Raw genomic sequence first — 22,500 nt, forward strand, 5'->3', positions numbered from 1 at the left:
TTTGTACAAATATAGACTTTATAAAAACTCCCCAGAAGACATGATCTGTTTTTAAAAACTGAACGTTTGATTTGTCTTCATCAGGAAGCAACGAGCTTGTAGCTGAAGAGGAGGAAAGTAGAATAAAGCTTTAATCAGCCTGAAGGCGATTTCAATAATTAGATAATAATGAAAACAGACAAACACAGCGATGAAAGTATTTAGAGATTTAGTTTTTTATGAGATTTGTTGTTATTAGATGCACACGCAGAGGATCCAGCTTGTGTTTTTGTCTCCGCAGTGTGTGGCGACGTCCACGGACAGTTCTTTGACCTGATGAAGCTTTTCGAGGTGGGCGGATCTCCCAGCAGCACCCGCTACTTGTTCCTGGGAGACTACGTGGACCGAGGGTACTTCAGCATCGAGGTAGGCGGCGGTGGCGATGGCGATGGCGGTGGTGGAGGCGGCGGCCTCCCGTCGCTTAGAGGGGAGCGTCTTTAAATAGTGGAAGGAAATGAAAGGCACCCTGTCTGCTGCTGCTGACGGCCACACCCACACACACACACACACACACACACACACACACACACACACACACACACACAGGCTCTCCCTCCGCGTCCTGTTTCCAAAACAATCCGGAGGGAAGGACTGAGTGTGTGTGTGTGTGTGTGTGTGTCTTGTAGCAGCTACGGGATGGCAGAACATTTTTATTGGCTGCTGTCATGCTTCCTTGTTAGGATTAGTGTACATCCTGGAACGCCTCCGCCACAGACCGCACAGAGCTGTGTTATCCATTTAAAAAAACAAAAAAAACAAACCACCGTCAGGATCAGAGGCATTAGGATACTGGATCAATTTAGAAGTCATTTATCTTTAAAAAAAAATGATGATTCTGGACACCTGAACACACCTCACTGTTGTATTACAGCTCAGGATTCACCACAGGAACAGTTCATGTTAATGAGTCGATTAATCCATCAGTTAGTTTACTGTTAAATATCAACCTACCTTTTAATCTTTCAACCTTTTAATTCAAGCATCGTCTCATAAAAAAAATACTTATTTTTACCAATCAGACTTTCCCAGCGTGTGGGCGTGCAGGCAGTGACGTCCTTTTATGGAAACAAATCTTGCACACAGCTTCGCCTCCTTCTGACACACAGAAACACAAACAGAAACACAGTCAGTGACATATTTCAACATGAAATCTATGAATGAAGGAAGCATTTCAAACTCATCACAGAAGTTCAGATCGATGCTGTTGTTGTTATTCTGTCTTTCATTACCGTAGATGGTGTTTGATGTACTTCAAAGGCTGGTGATGATTGTGATCAGTATGTTGTTTATCTGCACAGGTTTCTCACACCCACTCACGGCGTAACGTTCATGGAAACGTTGTCTAGTTTTATCGGTTTCTATGCGAATAAACAAACCGCTCATGACCTTGTAAATGTGCTGGGAAGCAGCGTTGCCGCGCTAGCCGTTAGCGTCCGCTCTGTAGGGAGTCTTTTGTTGAAACACAACAGATAAAGACGCAACGACGACTCCCAGACCGCCGGCGACCGACCATCAATCAGATAAAACTCACTGTAAAAGTCCAAGTACAGAAGCCGCTGCCTCGTCGTCGTCGTGTGTGGAGGTCAAAGAGCTGCAGGATGTTTTCCTCTCAGATGTGGAGTTGTTGCTGCTGTCGTCTCTGTTTAAAGAAAACTTCTGACAGTCGGGTTCAAGCTTTTCTGGATAAAGTCAAAGAAACACAAAATTAATCGATTACGTCGGCGTGTCGTTCAAGCCGGAGACAAAATCAAACCTCACTGTGAAGCAGCAGCAGCTTCTGTCAGATAGAGACGACTGATACTGGATGTTTGGGGCCGATACTGATATAAGGAAGTAAAAAAATTCTGATATTGATACATCAGCCGATAATCTTATTTATTTATATATATATATATATATATATATACACATAAATGCACATTTTTTTGCAGTGATCCTTAAATGTGGTTATTTTACAGTTTAACAGTAAACTTTATTGTATTAAATGACGTCAAACAGTCAACTTCACTGAGAATTTAATAGTTATAAATTACTATAAATAAAAAAACACATAGAACAAAAAAAAACATGTACATATATATTAAACTTGAATTAAGAATTCAGTTTATTTATATACATAAAATGCTGCCTGTATAACTTTAAAATATAAAAACAAATATCGGCGAGTATAGTCAAGTCTCAACACAGGAGGCGTTCAGGTGCAGTGTTGAGTGTAGGTCATCTGTGTTTTGGAAGTGCTATTTACGCACATAAAACACTAAATTTACTATAAATCCCCTTTAACACTGATGTCACTACGCGTTCACCGGTCGGTGGATCCTGGTCTTCTCTCTCTCTCTCTCTCTCTGTGTGATCAGGCCTGTTGAGTTTAGATGAACAGCCGGTCCGATCCGGCTCGTCGTCGTCGACGCCTTCAGAAAATGAGAAACGTCAGATTAAACAGGTGGTTCTCTGCAGCACAGACACGCTGAGCGGACGAGCGGCAGCTGAACAGAACGGGTTTGTTTGGAGGTTTTAAAACACGACGTGCGTCACATTCAGTCCTGCTGTGTTTGAAGACAAACTCACATTTAGAAGATCATTTCTCTTCTTTTTTATAAATGTGGCTGTTATAGAGAGGCTTTTCATGCTTCTAACCTGCAGTCAGCTGTTCTCAGGTCAACAAGCAGCGTTTTCTAACAACATCCTGCTCCGACATGTTCACATCCTGATAAAACAGTGACAACGTTGGTTTATTTATTTTAATAACAGTAACTTATCTTTCTGTCTGCGGCTGCAGATGAAGGTCAAAAAACAAAATACTCATCAGCTTTTAGTCACGCAAATGTGATTAAAATACATCAAATCTCTGTTGTTTACTGTTAAATTCAGTTTTCTTCATTCTGTGGTTGTTTTCGCTGTCGTGGCATCAGGAGCAACAACTAATTAATGTCTTGTCATTGCTTAATTGATCCGCCAATTTTCCGCCACTCATCAGTGTCCATGTGGGTTAAATGATTAAATACATTAGCAGGAATTATTGTTACATAAATCCAGGAAGTGCTGACAAAAATGTGATTTTAAAATATGGCCAAAAACGTTATCAATCTAACGATAATTATCAGGATAAATGTGATAAAGTTTTAAAGTCTGACATGACAAACACTCAGTGGAATATTTCACAAATCTGAGGTTGAACATTCAAAACAATTATTAAACCTTTTAATCAACATCAGATATGTAAAATTAATTATTTATGTAGTATTAAAAAGTCTTAATTTAATGTGTTGAATGCTGCAGAAACCCCCAGTGTGACTCTGTAAAGTTGTAATTCTGATGTTTGATAGTAAAGTAGCCAGTCTCATACGGACTCCAGTCATAAATGGTACCAGTGTTCCCAGTAGGACTCACCTGTGTGTGTGTGTGTGTGTCTGCAGTGTGTGCTGTACCTGTGGGCTCTGAAGATCAACCATCCCAACACCCTCTTCCTCCTCAGAGGAAACCACGAGTGCCGGCACCTCACAGAGTACTTCACCTTCAAACAGGAGTGTAAGTCTGCACAACAAACTCCTTATCTGGCTGTTTCCTGTCTGTGTGTGGGCGCGGCGCTGTGTGTGTATAAAACTGACCTTGCTCTCTGTGTGTGTGTGTGTGTGTGTGTGTGTGTGTGTGTGTCCTCCAGGTAAAATAAAGTACTCGGAGCGTGTGTACGATGCCTGTATGGAAGCGTTCGACTGCTTGCCTCTGGCTGCGCTCCTCAACCAGCAGTTCCTGTGTGTGCATGGAGGTCTGAGCCCCGAGGTCACCTGCCTGGATGACATACGCAAGGTAACACACACACACAACTGCAATCTGTCTCAACAATACTGTGATTTAAATTGCAAATATTTGATATAAATTAAACTACAGGTTTGTATACAAAACGGCATAATCACATATTTGTATAAACAGAATCAGTTAAAATAATTCTGTATTAGCTTGAATATAAAACAGCTGATGTTAGAAAAAGACTTTTTAAAGATGCAACTAACCGTTATTTTCATTTCTCGATTAATCGTTTTGTCTATAAAATGTCAGAAAATAGTGCAAAAAGGCCCAAGGTGAAGTCTTTGAATAGAAGATATTCAGTTTATGATCATTTATGACACAAAAAAAGCTTAAAATTCTCATATTTGAGAAGCTTGTGTAAATACTTTTTATCTAGAAGAAACATCCAGTCATCTGACCGGCAACAGCATCGTCAGTTTTAGTCGTTTCAAATGATGTTTTAGTTTTTGCTTACTTAAATTTAGTTTTCTCTTCTTGTTGCTTTATTACATGTCCTGGTCGACTGGTTGAGTAGCGGGAGTGTATTCAAAACACCCCCGTTGTTCACAACTTTGAACTCAACCTGATGGAGCCTGCTGGGTCTAACTGTACTCAACGGTTACTCAACGGTTACTCAACGGTTACTGAATGTTTATTGAATAAGCGTTTTTCCTGTAGTATTATCAACGAACCCCCGCCAGGCCAAAACATATTTTTTTAATGCCAAAAATAACACTAAATATCAGTAGCGTAACTCCGTTGAGGAATAGGGCAGCGCTTAGTATGTTTGCGTAGCGAGCGGGGAAAGAGCGGCGGGAAAGTGACGGTGGATGCGAGCGGAGCAGAGGAAAAGGTTAACGGTAAGTCTTCAGTCTGGCAGTAAATGTACAGAACAGACTACAGTTTAACAGTTAATAAATGCTAAAAAGTCACGTCTGCTGTTTCCCCAAGTGCTGCTAAAGTGAAGCAGGTTAGCTCCAAAGTTAGCAACAATAGGTTAGCATAACCGGAAGAGGCTAAACGGAGAAATGTGAGTTCACTGTGCACCCCCACCAACCCACCCGCGACTAATTGATTAGTTGAAGATTATGTACGATTTCAGTCGACCAAGATTTTCTTTGGTTGACTACAGCCTTATTTATTATCTCTTGATTGTTTGCTGCTGTGACAGTTTCTGCATCAGTTTTAGCTGCGTTTACTTGTTGAAGTTGCAGCTGTGTCAGTAACATTCACTAGATTGAATTGGTGTCGGGCAACTGTCTGTCTGTGTTTTAAACTGGTGTGTGTGTGTGTGTGTGTGTGTGTGTGTGTGTGTGTGTGTGTGTGTGTGTGTGTGTGTGTGTGTGTGTGTGTGTATAGCTGGACCGGTTTAAGGAGCCGCCGGCGTTCGGGCCGATGTGTGACCTGCTGTGGTCGGACCCGGGAGAAGACTACGGTTCAGAAAAGACCCAGGAACACTTCTGCCACAACAGCGTGAGAGGCTGCTCATATTTCTACAGGTACGACTGGTTCTGCTGCTGCTGGAAAACGTTTCTACTTTCAAAAAAATACAACAACAAAAAAAAAGAGACAAAGAGCCTCTCGGCCTGTTAATCTGAGCTGATTAAAGCTTTTATAAACAATGGCTTATCTCTGGATAAAGTGACCGCTGGTTAAATCCGCTGTCACACAGATACTGACAATAAATATTAGCATTCTCTGCCTCTGTCTTAATATTTGTGTTGAATTTGCACTGTTGACATCATGTGGAGGTCACAGTGAGGTGAAAGCTGCTGCTGCTGCTCAGAGGTTTTGTTTAAGTAGAAGTTATTCATTAAGAAATGACACCAAATTGTTTCTGTAATGTCTAATAGATCTACTCTAATAGTTTGGCTGCGTCTCACTCTCTCTCTCCGCTCGGTGCCAACAAAAACCCCAGAAGCTGGTCCAGGTAGCGTCTCGGTTCATGTCAGGTCCTTATCGTCATAGAAGAGGATGTTGTTTTAGTAGCAAAGCAGCTTCAAAACACAAAAAAAACATGAAACAGACACAATGATTGAGCTGCTACTCTGCACATAATCCACAATAACATTAAGGATGTTTGTTAAAAGCAAAGATAAAGTGCTGAGCTGCAGTTTATAATTATTATATTTAGTATATTTAGTATTAAGAGCACTTATTAGACTCAGATATACAGTTTCTTGTGCAGTCGATGTCCTTCGCTCCTGTTTAAGGCTCTGAAACTCTCAGATTGTTTGTTCAGTTCAAACTTCCTCAAACAACAGAAGTTACATCATCGCTGCCACCTCGCAGCGTGTTTGTTTTACTTCCCAGAGCGTCTCACACAGGCGGTGACTCACTTTTAATCAGGCTCAGGACTTTTTTATTACATGTACGTCTCTTACAGTGTCGCAACTAAAGGTTTCGATCGTTATGGATTAATTGGCTGATTACCATATTGGCCCGAATATAAGGCGACCCCCCCCCCCCGTTTTCCACAAGCTCGTCTCTCCTGTCAGGCTCTTGGAAGAGTCGGACTGATTTTCTCCAGCAGTCGGTGTTTTTCACTGTTTGTCTTCTTGAGCTCTTCATCATGTGTGACAACGATAACGTCCAGCAGCTCACAACCCGAAGATGTTCAGTTTACTGTCAAAGAAACAGAAAATATTCACATTGAAGAAGCTGTGTTGATCGATTAATCAACTAATCGTTGCAGCTGTAGTCTATAAATAAATTTAAATGGAATCATTTCTATTTATAAATCGGTTAATTTTCTGTCAGTCGACTAATCGTTACAGCTCTAAATAATAACCATACACAACTACAGCTACATATAATAATAAACTTTATTTATAATGGACCTTTCATCACATAAAATGCAGCTCAAAGTGCTTCACTGAAAGAGATAAAAACAAGCAAGCAAACAAAAAAAGATAGTTTATAATATTAAAAGAAAGGAGAAAGAAAAAACTACAGTGATTAAAAGAGGATAAAAGGAGGTAAAATCATGAGATAAAAAAGATAAGTAACAGTAAAAGGTTGAGTTAATTAAAAGCAAAACCATAACAATAAGTTTTGAGCTGCTGTGTCTATATCTGGTCTAATTCGTCTTCGTCTCTGTCTGTGTTTCATGTGAGGATGAAGAGTTCCTCAGTGATCCGAGCCGTGCACGTGTGTGTATATATATATATATATATATATATATATATATATATATATATATATATATATATATATATATATATATATATATAGTACATGTATAGTCATCTTGTGTGAATATGCACGTAGCCGTTATAGGTCAGTATGTAGCTGAAATATAAATCCATCTTTACTTTTAACAACCAGCTGATTAGCATCACCGTTGTTTCTGTAATTTCTAAATAAAGCTTTAACAGACGTTTAGGACTCTGACTGTAACGTATAACTGAAGACAAGTAAAGTCTTCCATGTCTGAAAATGTGTTTGGGTTAGAATTACATGAAGTGAATGTGCAGTTGTGTGTGTGTGTGTGTGTGTGTGTGTGTTTGTGTGTGTGGATCAGATATAAACTCGTTCAACCTCCCTCTGTGTAAGAGCCTTGACCTTAATTGATCTCTAATTTTAGCACTTTTAGCATCTCTTGATATACTCGAGTTTAAGCAGCCTTCTTAACTGTCATAGCAACCAAGGTGACTGTCAGACAGCCGAGCGGTGGGAGGATATAGGCTGAGCGCTCGTCATTGGCTCCACATTTTGGAAAAAAAATAAAATAAAATAAATAAAACAATCATCCAGTGAAATCATCTTTTGTTTTTGCCAAATTGGCGTCTTATCCTGTAAAAACAAATCCTTCTTTCATCACCACGTTTGTTCATTCTTGTGTTGTTGTTTTTTTTGTTCCAGTTACCCGGCAGTATGTGACTTCCTGATGAACAATAACCTGTTGTCTGTAATACGAGCACATGAAGCCCAGGACGCCGGGTGAGTGGGAGCGACGGCGCCTGCTGTCCGACGTCAAGTCTCTCGTTCTGATTGGACGACGGTTTGTTAACTTGTGTTTTTGTGTCCCGACAGGTATCGAATGTACAGGAAAAGTCAGACGACAGGCTTCCCGTCTTTAATCACAATCTTCTCGGCTCCCAACTACCTGGATGTGTACAATAACAAAGGTAAAAGAGAGGAGGAGGTGAAGGATGGGGAAACCATGGCAACAGGTTGGAAACCTTGAAGCCTTGGCAACAGGATGGTGAAGTAGAAATGTTCATGTGTGTGTGTGTGTGTGTGTGTGTGTGTGTGTTTCGTCCTCAGCTGCGGTGCTGAAATATGAGAATAATGTGATGAACATCCGGCAGTTTAACTGCTCCCCTCACCCCTACTGGCTGCCCAACTTCATGGACGTCTTCACCTGGTCTCTGCCCTTCGTTGGAGAGAAAGGTAGAACGCCGTCATGTGTGTGTGTGTGTGTGTGTGTGTGTGTGTGTCTATCAGCAGGTCTTATAGCATTTAATCCAGACCCCTCAAACTACAAACAATCCTTAGAAAGGTATTAAAAAGTGTTAAATGTCCTGTCCAAAGGTGTTTTGATCGTCTTCAGATGTCTTGTTTTGTCCGACCAACAGTCTAAAACCCCAAAAATATTCAGTTTACAAAGATTTAAAACAGAATAAAACAGAAAATCCTCACATTACAAAAGCAGGAACCAGTAAAATGTTGGTATTTTTACTTAAAAATGACTGAAGAGTCATCAGCAGATCTTTTATTTCACTTCTATAACACTGTCACACTCAAATCAGGGCTGCAGCTAACAATTGTTTTCATTATCTATTATTCTCTCAATTAATCAATTAGTAAGATATTCAGTTTACTGTCATAGAAGAATGAAGAAACCAGAAAATATTCATATTTAAGAATCTTTTTTTAATTAAAAATGACTCAAAATGATTAATTAATTATCAAAGTAGTCGGTTAATTGAATAGTTTCAAACTAAGCGATTAATCGATTAATCGTTATCGCCTTTTTCATGACACACATTCTTCTTCTTTGTTAAACTTACATTACCCACAATGCAACACGGAGCATGTTATGCTAGTAGCAGCTAATGTAGCCTTTAGTCTTAAAGGAGGACAGAGGACACCAGCGGGAAAATCTAAATCCATCTAGTGACACAGACCAGAGTTATGCGTCATGTGACATAGCGACAGTATCAGAGGAGGGACGTCATCGTGAGTTCTCAGCTCTTTGGATAATTGCGCTACATAATTAGGTTTACTGTTTCCCTCCGACGCCGTTCGGATTAATTTGGGCAGCAGACGCCCCCCGTTAGCCTGCTGGGTTCCAGACCAGCAGCATGTTAGAAGGTTCTGATAGCAGCATTAGACGGATCCTCCGCTGATCTGAGCCTCGCGCTCTGTTGTAGGTGGAAGAGAACGAGCCTCCGTCGCTTGTTAAACCTCCACAAGCCGCCGCCGCTCCATGAAATCTGTTTGACTTTAATATAAATCTCCGTTAAATCCTCGTGTTTCACTCCGAGAGCGGCGAGCAGACAAAGACCCGAGCAGAGAGCGTTAAAGATCTCTCTGTTCCTGACTGAAATCACAGCATCACGTGTTGTTTTTTCCACATCTGAAATGAAACGATGCGTTTTTCTTCTGATTAACAGAAATCAGGAGTTTGATGATTTTAATTCCTGCTGGTTTAACGAGCGACTCCACAGGAATGAAAACAAACACACTAATCACACAGAGGATTCATCTATAACTCAGGATGCACCTTTAAAAAAAGACAAACTAGAGTAATCAAGGGTCGCTTTGTTGCTAAAAGCTTATTATAACTTATTATAACAAGCTACAATCAAATGCATGTTATGATTGAGCCCAAATGAGCCACATATCTTAAAGGTTTTAATGACTTTAGAGAACTATTAATCAGTATATAAAGTTCTTCTAATGTGTGCAGCCTGAACACCTGCAGAGACGATGCTCTGATGTTCATTAATCTACATTATAAATCAATCAGAGAACATTAATCTGCAACTATTTTTTTGGTTGCAGGTTTCTTGAATGTGAGAATTTGCTGCTTTTATTTTGAAGTTTTCTGATTAACGGAGAAAATAACCGACGGATTAATCTTTTATTTGCATTTTTTGGGAAGAAGTTTACAACAAATAAATGTTTTGTTTTGTTTATTGTAGGGACGGTGACGTCTCAGTGTTTATATTATAGAAGCTTGTCAAATGTATCGTCATCTTCACATGTTTGCATCTGTAATAATAATATCTGCACTTATTTAAATAATATTTTAATATGTGTGATTGTTTCGTGATCACGTCGTCGGGTCTTTTCTTGCAAAGCAGATCAGTGAGCGCTACGTTTGTGTGTGTGTGTTTCACACAGTGACGGAGATGCTGGTGAACGTGTTGAACATCTGCTCCGATGACGAGCTGATGTCAGAAGGGGACGACACGTGTGAGGGTAAGAGGATGTCGCACCTTCTCATATCACACCTTCCTGCTAGAATCTCTCTCTCAGTGTTACTAGTCAACTTGTGTATTTTCCACCTTCTGTAACTGAACTTTGAACTCTCAAACACCTCACAGATGTTTGTTTCAACTCGTTCTTTTATATATATATATATATTTTTGGGGCCTTTTTATTGGACAGCGACAGGTGAGAGACGACAGGATGTAAGAGGAGACGTTGCAGTCATGTGACCTCTGACCTTCGGGGGGGAACCGCCTCGAATCCTTTAATTACAAACGGTTACTTCGAGTCATTTTTAGTGAAGAACAACTTGCAGCCACAGTCAACAGTTTGTCACCTTTAGTTTTTTTTTCTGTGATGATATGGTCATGTGGTTGTTTCTGAAAACTCTTCTCGTCGTCGGACGTGTGAGACTTCACACTTTCCTCTTCGGTTCGTTCCGTGTGTGCGTGTGTGCGTGTGTGCGTGTGTGCGTGTGTGCGTGCGTGCGCTCTCTGAGGGAGGATTCATTAACGACCGGGTGTCAGAATGTCCTCGAACGCACCGTCGAGGACAGTTTCCAAACGGTCTCCTCTTGCAGCAGCAGCGTTGCCACATAATAATGAAGTAACTGGAAAAAAAAAACAAATTAAAAGCTTTTGTTTCTCAAGTTGATTTTTATTCCGTTGTGAAATAACTGGAAACCAGTGGCTGCTGGGAAGGAAGGAAGGAAGGATGGATGGATCAATCCAGAAAGTCTTAAAAGCATAAAGGAGTCTGGTGTTATTCCATAAAATGTAAAGGATATAATTAAGATTTTCCTTCTAACAAATATGTAGTTCCAGTTTGTTTGAAAGCTTTTTAACAAACTAAAGGGAACTATTTTCAGAGGCGGATGAATCCACATTTTGCTGCTCTAGTGAGTATTTCAGTGTGTGTGTGGGACTCAGAATAGTGTAAATAAACTAGAGTGTGTGTGTGTGTGTTCATGGTGATGAAGGAACATGTTACTCAACTAGCAGCTGTTTTATTGGCGACGGCCACGATCACAATAACTAAACACCCGGTTTATTCACTATAAGAGCCGCCGATTCATCACGACATGTACTCATACATGACGTCATTATCTGAACAACTGAATATTATACAAGGACAAAAACATTGAGGCAAGAAGGTTTTCAAACAGAAAAACACAGATAATTTATTTACGTTGTTATAATCCGACTGACAATGAAGAGGAGACACTATGATAACGTCTATTGAATCCACATTAAACCAAATTGAGCTTAATTAAAGAACTAAAGGCTCAGTGGTGCACGTGTGCACGAGTGTAAGATGTGTGTATTTAGTTAAAAAACAAAGACATAAGAATAACTTAAAACAGCTTCCTAACTAAACAAACGGATGCCTGAAGGGGAGAGAGAGCAGCTGCCACCGCCACATGGCAGAGAGACAGATAGACAGACAGACAGATGCACTGCAGACAGACAGACAGACAGATGCACTGCAGACAGACACAGACAGACAGACAGACAGACAGACAGACAGACAGACAGACAGACAGACAGACAGACAGACAGACAGACAGACAGACAGACAGACAGATGCACTACACACAGACAGACAGACAGATGCACTACACACAGACAGACAGACAGATGCACTACACACAGACAGACAGATGCACTACACACAGACAGACAGACAGACAGATGCACTACACACAGACAGACAGACAGACAGACAGACAGATGCACTACACACAGACAGACAGACAGACGCACTGGAGACAGACAGACAGATGCACTGGAGACAGACAGACAGACAGACAGACAGACGCACTGGAGACAGACAGACAGATGCACTGGAGACAGACAGACAGACAGACAGACAGACAGACAGACGCACTGGAGACAGACAGATAGACAGACAGATGCACTGGAGACAGACAGATAGACAGACAGATGCACTGCAGACAGACAGACAGACAGACAGATGCACTGGAGACAGACAGACAGATGCACTGGAGACAGACAGACACAGACAGACAGACAGACAGACAGACAGACAGACAGACAGACAGACAGACAGATGCACTGCAGACAGACAGACAGACAGACACAGACAGACAGACAGACAGATGCACTGCAGACAGACAGACAGACAGACAGATGCACTGCAGACAGACAGACAGACAGACAGACAGACAGACAGACAGACAGATGCACTGCAGACAGACAGACAGACAGACAGACAGACAGACAGACAGACAGATGCACTGCAGACAGACAGACAGACAGACAGACAGACAGACAGACAGACAGACAGACAGACAGACAGACAGACAGACAGATGCACTGCGGTCAGGCTTAAATAACCTGGGAACAGCCCGCGGCCTCCAGGTGTTCCTGGTTACCGTAACGATCCACCTGCAGGATGAGCAAAGAGACGAGTGAACCACACAGCAATGCGAGATGACTCAGGGGTCATCACAACATACATGGAAACAGTCTAAAAATACAAATATGACGACGTTAGAAAGGGTTGAAATACACAACGATTAGAGGCGACGACCAACAGGATCAACAGCACCGAGGAGCTTCATGTCAAAGGTTCATTTATCAGTTTATCAGTCGTAACACAAGATCTACTGATGGTTTACATACAGCTGATCTAAAACACATCATGAATAATATTATTGATTTATCTGCATATTATTGTTGCAAGTAATTGTTTAGTCAGTTTAGTTTACAATTATTGATTCTCTGATGTCTTGTTTTGATTGACCAGAAGTCCAAAACCCCCAAAATATATTATAATATATAAGATATTATGATTATATTATTTTAGCTTGAAGAACCTGATCATCAAAACAGGTGTTTAACTAATTGATTAATCAACTATATGTATGAATACATATTAAGACCTGCTAGCTGCTGTGTGTCTTATTCTGATATCCCATCAGCCTCAGTTGTACTTTGTGTTTAGTGCTAATTTGCAAATGTTTGCATGCTAACATTAGCCTTTAGCTCCTGGCTTCGTTAACACATGTAGACTGTTAGTCTTGTTATCTGCTGAGCCGTTAATGAGCAGAGTCACAGAAACTGTAAAAATCAGTAGTGGAAAGTAACAAACACATTTACTCAAGTGTTTTACTAAAGTACCATTTTAGGTACTTTTACATCAGTATTTGTATTTTATGAAATTTTGTACTTTTTACCTCTACTCACTATATTTATTTTGCAGATCAATATTTTATACATAAAACATATAAGATTATAAAATATTCATCATAAAACCATCCAACAGTGTAAATTGTTAAAATTAGCTCAACAATAACAATATTAAAATTCAGTGAATCTGCATCAATATTACAATTAAATATATGAAAAATGTACATCTTGCTCCCAATACTTTATATACTGTTTCTTAATAAAGGAGGATTTCTTCATCTCATCTCTCATTCTTCCACCACTGGTAAAAAAAAAAAAAAAAAAAAAATTAGCATGTTGCTATGGCAACCTACTGTTCAACACTGAATATCATTAATCAAATACAGTAGAGCCTGAGGAGGAAGTGAAACCCTGAACGCAGTGAAGCGTGGTGTCGACTAAACCGTTGACGTGTCGAAAACGAGTCGTCCTGTGTGTGTCGGCGTGATGGTGAAGCGTTGACCAGTAGCGTGCTCTCTCATACGGGAGCTGATGCCAACTCACCGCGGTGTTTATCCACACAGAGCGGCTCGCTGCCAGAGCGCCATCTCTCTGCTCTCATATATATATATATAAATATATATACTCGCTTATACTGTCGTCCTCATGCTCACATATTGTGTGTGTGTGCAGCAGCACAATAATTCCTCAGCTATAAGCCATGATTGTAGCAGCATGACTACAGGTTGCGTTGATAATCGGGGGTTTTCTAGATCTAATGATACATGAAGATTATATGTGACTGTTCACTTTGGTTCTAGTTGAACCACAAGTGCTGCAAGTCCTGATGGAGCCTGGCAGGTGTCATGGCAACAGAAAACTTAATTGCTAGCGCTCTTGAATGAGTAATAGCTAATAATTCTGCTCTATTAAGTCAACAGCACTTCATTTGTTCTCTGAAATTTGTGCACATGAACTAACACAATACAATATGTTGTTAACATATGTTCAAATAATTTCAAGGGCGATGCAATTTGTTAAACAGGCAAAACATGAAGTATATCAGATGTATCTGTTTCCAAAATTGGGTAAAAATACACTGATGGGAAATAAATTGTGTTAAACTGAAGTGGCTCATTCAGATTAAGACTCAAAACTACATCTGCAGGTATTAACATGAAGAGATTAATTCAATATTTGTACTATTAATTCAATATGTGCTTACAAATGAGTAGTTTGTGCTTACAAGTTTGCAATTTGTGTGTTAAAAAATTAATTTGTAAATACTAGTAATTTCCTCTCAACTTTATAACTCACTAATTTGAATGCACAAACTATACATTTCTAATTTACACATAAATTCAAGATCACAAATGACGAGCTTCCCATTCACTTCTGAATGGTACTATACAATTTTTATTAATTACTTATTTGTATGCACAAGTCATACATTTGAGAGCACAAATTAGTAATTTGTACATTTTTCCTACAAATGATTTATTTCCAATTTGTACACATTATACATTTGGGAGCACAAATTACTGATTTTTTACATGCAAATTATAAATTACTCATTTGTACGCACAAGTTATACATTTCTGATTGGTGTGTGATAAAATCACACCTGAATTGCTGCATGTAGTTCAGATTTTTAGTGGAGGAGTTGTTTTACATGCTGGTGTGATACAACACTGCTTCAGTTATTTGTCAGCTGAGGTCTGTGAAGTAAAAAACATCCAGAGATGTGATTGTAGTGGGATTTTCTCCTTCGCCTCATGTCCTATTATTCTGTTTTTTTACAGGTGGAGCTCCGGCTGTCAGGAAGGAGGTGATCAGGAATAAGATCCGGGCGATTGGAAAGATGGCTCGAGTCTTCTCTGTGCTCAGGTGTGTTTTAGCGCTCGGACCACTTGATTGAATTTTACTTTAAGTAATATTTTCAGTTATTATGTGAACATGAAGACTAAATTAAAGCTGTAAGCAGCGTTGGTCAGGACCTCGCACTCTGGCCCGTCAGGATCAGATCGTTTTGCTTTTTAAAAATGAGGGATGTTTCTTACAAGTGTGGTGTGCTTTTATTTTGAAAGTTTGATTGACATGTGTACTGTCAGGTGTGTAGAGACAATAAGTAACTGCAGCTGGACACAGAAAAATACTCATATATTTGAATGGAGAGTGTGAGCGAACCCACACCTTTTTGATCATTTACTGCTTCCACATAGTTTTAGATACAAACTTCATTTGAACTTTAAATGAGTCACGAGACTTTGACCTACAAATCTTGAATTTACATGTGTTTTCTATCTTTTATTGTTTTTGAGATATTAGAGTGTGAGTTTTAAAGTCTTTTCTTGCTCCTCCTGTGATTTTATAATGAGTGTGTATTGCGGAATGTTTCACAGCACTGAGGGAGTGACATCACCAGGAGCAGTTGGAGAGGAGGATTTTAGAGTACGCCTCTTGTGAAATATCCTCATAAATCCCATGACTTTGGCCAAATCTTACATTGAAAATCATATTTTAGTAGGAAATTTCGTGGCGAATCCATTGATACAGGTTTGAAAGTGATCAGACTTTTAGTTTAGATGTCAGAAGACTCTGTTTGACACAAAGTTCATGCCTCCTCATTGTTTTACATTGTAAGGGTGATGTGGCACTGCAACTTTCAGGGCTCATAAAATCCAAACCGTTTAAGTTATTACAAAGTTTTTAACAACTTTTTTCAGCACAGTGTCATAAGTCATGTATTAAAGTTTGAAGCCGATACCATTAACGCCCTCGGAGGAGATAGCGTTTGTTCGGGGGCCAAAATTGGGGCAAAGTCTTATTTTGAAAGGCTAATTGCAGACTTCCTGTTGGATTTAGGTCAGGGGTGTCAGCTTATGATTTGTAGGTCTTGATGAAACGAATAATTGAGTTTTGGTTTGATCTCTCTACGACATTACTACGGGCCGTGGCGGCCATTTTAGTTACATAGGTGGCGCTAGAGAGCACATTTTGGCACTTTGGGGGTTAATTTTTACATTTTATCAAATTTTTCACCAGACCTGATGTGCGTGCCAAATTTGGTGAGTTTTTGAGCATGTTTAGGGGGTCAAATTTAGGGTTTAAGTGGCGTAATAATAAAGAAAGAAAGAAACAAACAAACACGAAAAACAAAAGGGACTACTACAGTAGTCCTCTGCCTTTTGGGCTCGGTCCCTAATAAGGACTAATGAAGTTTAAATTGGACCCTCTTCCTGACGAGGATGGTGATTGCTGCCTTTCTGGTCAGTGAAGATAGATTTATGAGTCCAGTAAAAAGTGTTATTGGACAGAAAATACGGTGTTTCAGACTTCAGACGACTGTGGAGTTTTATCCTGTTTTCCAGTCTTGCTCCACTTACAGTAAAAGGTTAATGACTTCTTCCTTGATTTACACGTGTCCTCCTTTTAATCCGGTGGAAGTGTGTCAGAATAATTTGTCTTTTTTTTAATGATGGATGCTCTTGTTCAGAAAATGTCTGCGAGTTATTTTAAGGCCTAGAAAAGCAGCACAAGCATGTGAAGTTCCTCTTCCACATCCACTTATTAGTGAATTGATCATCACTAACGCAGTGTGTTAGCGGCAGGCTTTTCAATAGTTCTGATTATTCTACGCTCACAGTTAGGGACGATTAAATAAAAATCAAATGATATATAAAGGGCAATACAATAGACGTTATTTATATTTGCTGTTTATGTTGGTATTTACTGTCCTAATTAAATCAAAACATGTTAAATGAATTATTTAGCTTTTTGTGAATGATTTGTTTTTCATTGTGACATAAATTTACAGTTTTTCGGGCTGTGATTTGATTTTAATGTGGCATAAAAAATTAATATAACAATGAATAACCATAAAAGCTAAATAATTGTCCTTTTTAAAATGTTTTTTTATTAAATTATGACACAGTAAATGCAACATGAAGAGGAAATGCAAATAATGTGACATGTACTTATTTCATTGATTTGTTTTTATTTAGGCGCTTTAAATCTTCCGTAGACGTTGTGTTCCACCGTCGCTTCATGAATTAATGATCAGTTCTACATTAGTTACTTTAGATTAGTACATTTGTTTTAATTGGTGTTTGAAATTATGCTGGAGTTGCTGCAACTAACGATTATTTTCATTATTGATTAATCTGCCAATCATTTTAGCGATTAAGTGATTGATCGTTTTGTCTTTAAATGACGTTAAAATGTCAAACAGCCCGAGATAAACAGTCCAAAACTCAAAAATCTTAAATAAAAGCTTAAAATCCTCATGTTTAAGAAGCTGGAACCTTTTTTTCCTGAAAAATAACTATTGATTATCAACAACTAATTATTGCAGCTCTAGTGTGAAATCAGTGATCAGTGTCTGAATCTCAGTTTGTCAGTTAAAGCATCAAAAACTGAAATAAAGGTACTATTGAATCGCTGTTGATCGTAACGTTTGATCACTCTGATGTGTGTGTGTGTGTGTGTGTGTGTGTGTGTGTGTGTGTGTGTGTGTGTGTGTGTGTGTCGACAGAGAGGAGAACGAGTGTGTGTTACAGCTGAAGGGTCTGACTCCGACCGGCACGCTGCCTCTGGGAGTTTTGTCCGGAGGTCGGCCGTCTCTGGAAAGCGGTGAGTGTGAACGCAGCCGAGCATCCCACCAAACACACTAACACAGCAGAGTCCAGCTAACACTAACTCCCTGTGCCTGCACTCACACTGAGACTAACCGGCCAAGAAACACACACACACACACACACACGCAGGGAGTCCGCTCCTCCTCTGAAGGACCGTTGTGTTCAAATGTCACCATCACGCTGCTCTACAAAGACGAACCGCCGCAGAGACAGAAGAGACCGTCGACCTTTTCAAAAAAGCTTCATTTTCAATATTTAAAGTTCAATAACTGATATCTGCTCTTATTGATTCTTACAACTCACTCATTTATATGGACGAGTCATACATTTGAGAGCACAAATTATAACTTTGTGCAAATTAGTTGTTTTTTTTATTACAAAATATTTAAATCCAGTTTAACACATTATAAATTCTGGAGCCCAAATTACCAATTTATACGCTCAAGTTATTAATTTCCAGTTTGCACAAGAGTCCAATGTGAAATCTTTTATTTATCTAAAAGACACAGCTGCTGTAGTTATTAATCCTGATTAAAGATGTTCAGTATACAAGTAAAGATCATTATTTAACATCCATCGCAGCAGAAGATATAATGATAGAATAACAGATTTTTACAAATTTCTTGATAATGAAGGTGTTGGTTCAAAACTACCAGTAGTTGTTGTTGTTATTATTATTATTATTATATGTTTTACAATAAGATTTTATTTAATTTTTGCTGTATTTTTTCAAAGACAAGAAGCATCAGTTGAAAATTTAAATCATAAATTATACAGAAATGGAAAATAAAGGAAAAAAGTTTTCCATAACATTCAGACAGAAACATGACAAAACTAACAAAAAAATCCCAAATATAATAAATTTAATTAAATAATAATGATAATAAAAGAAAGATGTAATGATGATCAAATGGAGATTATTACTGTGATAAAAAATATGATTATATAATTAGAATAATCATATATTCTGTTATAATGTCGGATGTTTATGTTTATAACGTGTGTAAAAATGTAAATTGTGATAGTTTCTTTAATTTTATTCTAACTGTAGACAGATGCATGCTAGCAGTTTCCCTCTGCTTCCAGTCTTTATGCTAAGCTAAGCTAACCCCGTCCTCAGTGTTGAACTACATACGAGATGTTTGATCTTTTAACGGCAGCGTGATGTAAAACACACATTTCCACACATCCTCTAACAAACCCTCATAAATCCTGATGATGATGATGATGATGACGATGATGATAATGATGATGATGATGATGATGATAGTGGTGATGATGATGATGATGATTATGATGATAAAATAATGTTCTAACCTCTGTCGTCTCGACCTGTTTGGATGGATGGAGGGTGGTGTGGTGGTGGTGGTGGGCGGGGGGGGCGGGGTTTGGGAGGAGGAGGAGGGGTTTGTATGATGATTGACTGAATGTTAACAGGACTGACTGATTGCTGTGATAACGTGACTAAATGCACTGATATAACGTTCCCACTCTCTCTCCATTGGTTTTGGGCATGGCACTTCTACTCACGCTTACACAGCCACCGTAGAGGCAGAAGAGGCACGAGGTATGCAACCATCTTTGTCTTGTTTGTCTTCTTCTGTGTCATGTGTATGTTTTTTTTAACTTTGTGAATGATTCTGGATGCTTCTCTGTTCAGCCTGTCGTCGTGACGCAGACAGAAGGAGAAAAATCTGACTGATAAAATTTGTTTTAGTGGAAGCTAATATCTGGTTGAGATGTTGGGCCTCATGCAACGTTCATGCATGAGGCTCATTAGCGACATACAGACACATGTCTTACGGTTTAACACGATGCTTTTCACATCAGTATCAGATATTTTTGGATGCTAGCTTGGTTGCCCGACTGGTTTCCACTTTGGCAGAGAAGCGTCTCCTTTTTGTTTCTGTAATTGTTGAAGAATGATCCACACTAACGCCTGTCAAACGGCCCCTTTAATGAAAGTCTGTTTCTTTGCTTTCATGCTGCCCTCGTCCTGTTTGTTTTTTGAAGTAAGTTTTGTCTCCTGATCACAAACAGTGATTTTACAGTATTCTGTGTTTCTTCATGTGCTGGAAACATCTGTGTGTTCAGCAGGGTCAGAAATGAAATACTAGTTATTACTGCGACAGTCCTCAAAGAGTTTAAACAACTAGAGGTGCTTTCCTTCGTCTCCTCCCGCCAACAGTTTCAAACACTTTGAAAAGACGTTAAAAAGAAACGATTTGGCGTCAACATTCAGATAGATGATGTAAAAACATGTTTCTGTATCGAATAAAGAGCCAAAATACTCAGAATCAGTCTGCAGTCAACAAAGTGGTTTATAGGAGATCATCTGTTTTATTAGCAGAGATTTATTACAACACATTTATTAATAACTTCATAAAAATGATTGACAAGAGTCCTAAAATCGGTTAAAATGAGCTCTTTCACAGATTCAAACACAAGATGATAAAAACAGATTGGAGGATAATTTTCTGTTCTGCAAGAAACTGATTAGTTCAATTGATCCATCAGTAATTTCCTCCATTAATCCGTCAATCTTTTTGTCAGAAAATAGTGAAAAACGTTATAATTTCCCAAACAAAGATCTTCAGTTTACTGTCATGAAAACCTTCAAATGTCATTTTTACTTAAAAGAAAATGACTGAAACATTTATTTGATTATTGAAATAGTTGCAGATTAATTTTCTGTCCATAAACTAATCGATTAATCGACCGATCGTTGCAGCTTTAGAAGGCCGATGCAGCTGTTGATCCGTCTGGTGGTTTTCTGTTTTCGTCTTCATGTTTGTATCAAAGCCTGACAAATATAGAAAATCACCAGACGGATCTATTAGATTATTAGCGGATCCTCCTTTGATCCAGATCTTCAGATTGTGATCCAGCATCATGAAGATGTTTTTGTGTGTCGTCTCTCTCTCGGCGGCTCCGCTCTCACACTGCGTCTTGTTTCCTCGCAGCCATTCAAGGCTTCAACCCGCAGCACAAGATCCAGAGCTTCGAGGAGGCCCGAGGTCTGGACCGGATCAACGAGAGGATGCCCCCCCGCCGCGACAGCAAGCAGCCGGAGGCCGCCGCCCCCCCCTCCCTCAACAACCTGCCGGCCAGCGCCGGACCCCCGGACAAGAACGGCACCAACACACAGGCCTAGATCCTCTCTCTCTCTCTCTCTCTCTCTCTCTCTCTCTCTCTCTCTCTCCTCCCCCCTTCATCTGCCCTTCTTCTTCTTCCTCCCTCCCTCCTTCCTTCCCTCCTTCCTCCACCAAGAGCAGGAGAAGTTCAGTCCGAGCGACTCTCACCACGCTTAATTTATTTTATCATCTATTAAAGATCTAATATCATAGTTTAAGACTGAACAGGATAAAATCTCAAAGCGTACAGCTGACGTGGACTTTTGCTGACGGCGGCCGCCGCCGCCGCCGCTCGAATCAAAGCAAAATCCATTTTCTATATAACGGCGAGCTGGTATTTGGGACAACACCTTCGTTTGCAGACGTGACGCGATAAAGCTCGATTTAGAAAATTGCATAAAATCCATCCTTTCTTATGCCAATGATAGTGTGACTGAGCTCTAAGGAGCAAGTATTGACATTTATATTATATATGTATATTTTAATTGTTCCCTCTTTTCAATGTGATGTTTGTTTGTTTTTTTTTTGTTGTTGTTTTTTTTTTTCTTTTTTTTTTTTACCGCACATAGATTTAGGCTTAATTATCCAGAGCGGGCGAGGGAGGGGGGCGGCGGGGAGGGAGGAGAGGAAGGGAAACGGTGATGGAGAAAGAGTTTAATTAAAGGGTTATTCCGCTTTATTACAACTCGAGTCTGGAGTGTTGATTATTAATGTTGACCAAATAAAAAAAAATAAATAAATTTAAAAAAAAAAGCCTTCCTCGCTTTTCCTGCTTGACGATGATGCTGAGCGATCTCTACAAACTGTAGTTGAAAGCTCGTCAGTGGACCTTGAAACGAGCTCGTTGTAGTAGCTTTCTATCCGTTATGATAACAGATATAATCTCCAGTTATATTCGCTGAGATCTGTGACGTCACTATAACGTTAGTAGAAGAAGAAGAAGAAGCAGGTTGGAAACGAACCAAACATCGTAGTTTACAGATTCATCTTCGAGCCTCTTCATCACTTTTTAATCAACGTTTTGAAGCAGAGATTCAGTTGTGAAATAGTCGGACTTTATGTCAAAAACACTGAATCCTACATTTCCCATAATGCACCTGGACAGTGTCTTTCATTAGAGCCACGTCTCACACTCCTGTTTATAAAAGAAGGTAGATAAAAAAAAAAGGGTGATATTGATAATTGAGAGTATTTAAAATCTGATCAAATAGATATTAAAACATAAACGATCTCTGATTTATTGATTAGCTCTAATCACAACTAATCACCTGCATGTCTGTGAGTTGATTTAACACTTTTACCACTTTGTCTTTAGTGGTAAAAGTATAAATA

The 22,500-nt window shown here is 39.4% G+C and overlaps 1 protein-coding gene across 2 annotated transcripts in view; it reads left to right on the plus strand.

Moving 5' to 3' along the window:
* Positions 1–22,500, plus strand: part of ppp3ccb (protein phosphatase 3, catalytic subunit, gamma isozyme, b) — a 35,188-nt gene that overhangs the window by 11,902 nt on the left and 786 nt on the right. The window contains exons 3-14 of one of the 2 annotated variants that reach the window (XM_067573444.1): positions 281–405; positions 3,456–3,567; positions 3,701–3,846; positions 5,185–5,324; positions 7,690–7,767; positions 7,861–7,955; positions 8,095–8,220; positions 10,180–10,257; positions 15,200–15,284; positions 17,932–18,029; positions 19,575–19,601; positions 20,998–22,500. The exon at positions 20,998–22,500 is cut by the window's right edge and continues 786 nt beyond it. In XM_067573444.1, coding sequence (XP_067429545.1) covers positions 281–405; positions 3,456–3,567; positions 3,701–3,846; positions 5,185–5,324; positions 7,690–7,767; positions 7,861–7,955; positions 8,095–8,220; positions 10,180–10,257; positions 15,200–15,284; positions 17,932–18,029; positions 19,575–19,601; positions 20,998–21,188 — 1,301 coding nt within the window. In that variant the 3' untranslated portion in view covers positions 21,189–22,500. The remainder of the gene's footprint in view (positions 1–280; positions 406–3,455; positions 3,568–3,700; positions 3,847–5,184; positions 5,325–7,689; positions 7,768–7,860; positions 7,956–8,094; positions 8,221–10,179; positions 10,258–15,199; positions 15,285–17,931; positions 18,030–19,574; positions 19,602–20,997) is intronic. The other variant, XM_067573445.1, reaches the window with a different exon arrangement.

The sequence above is a fragment of the Thunnus thynnus genome, chromosome 19, assembly GCF_963924715.1.
Source record: "Thunnus thynnus chromosome 19, fThuThy2.1, whole genome shotgun sequence".
Classification (NCBI taxonomy): domain Eukaryota; kingdom Metazoa; phylum Chordata; class Actinopteri; order Scombriformes; family Scombridae; genus Thunnus; species Thunnus thynnus.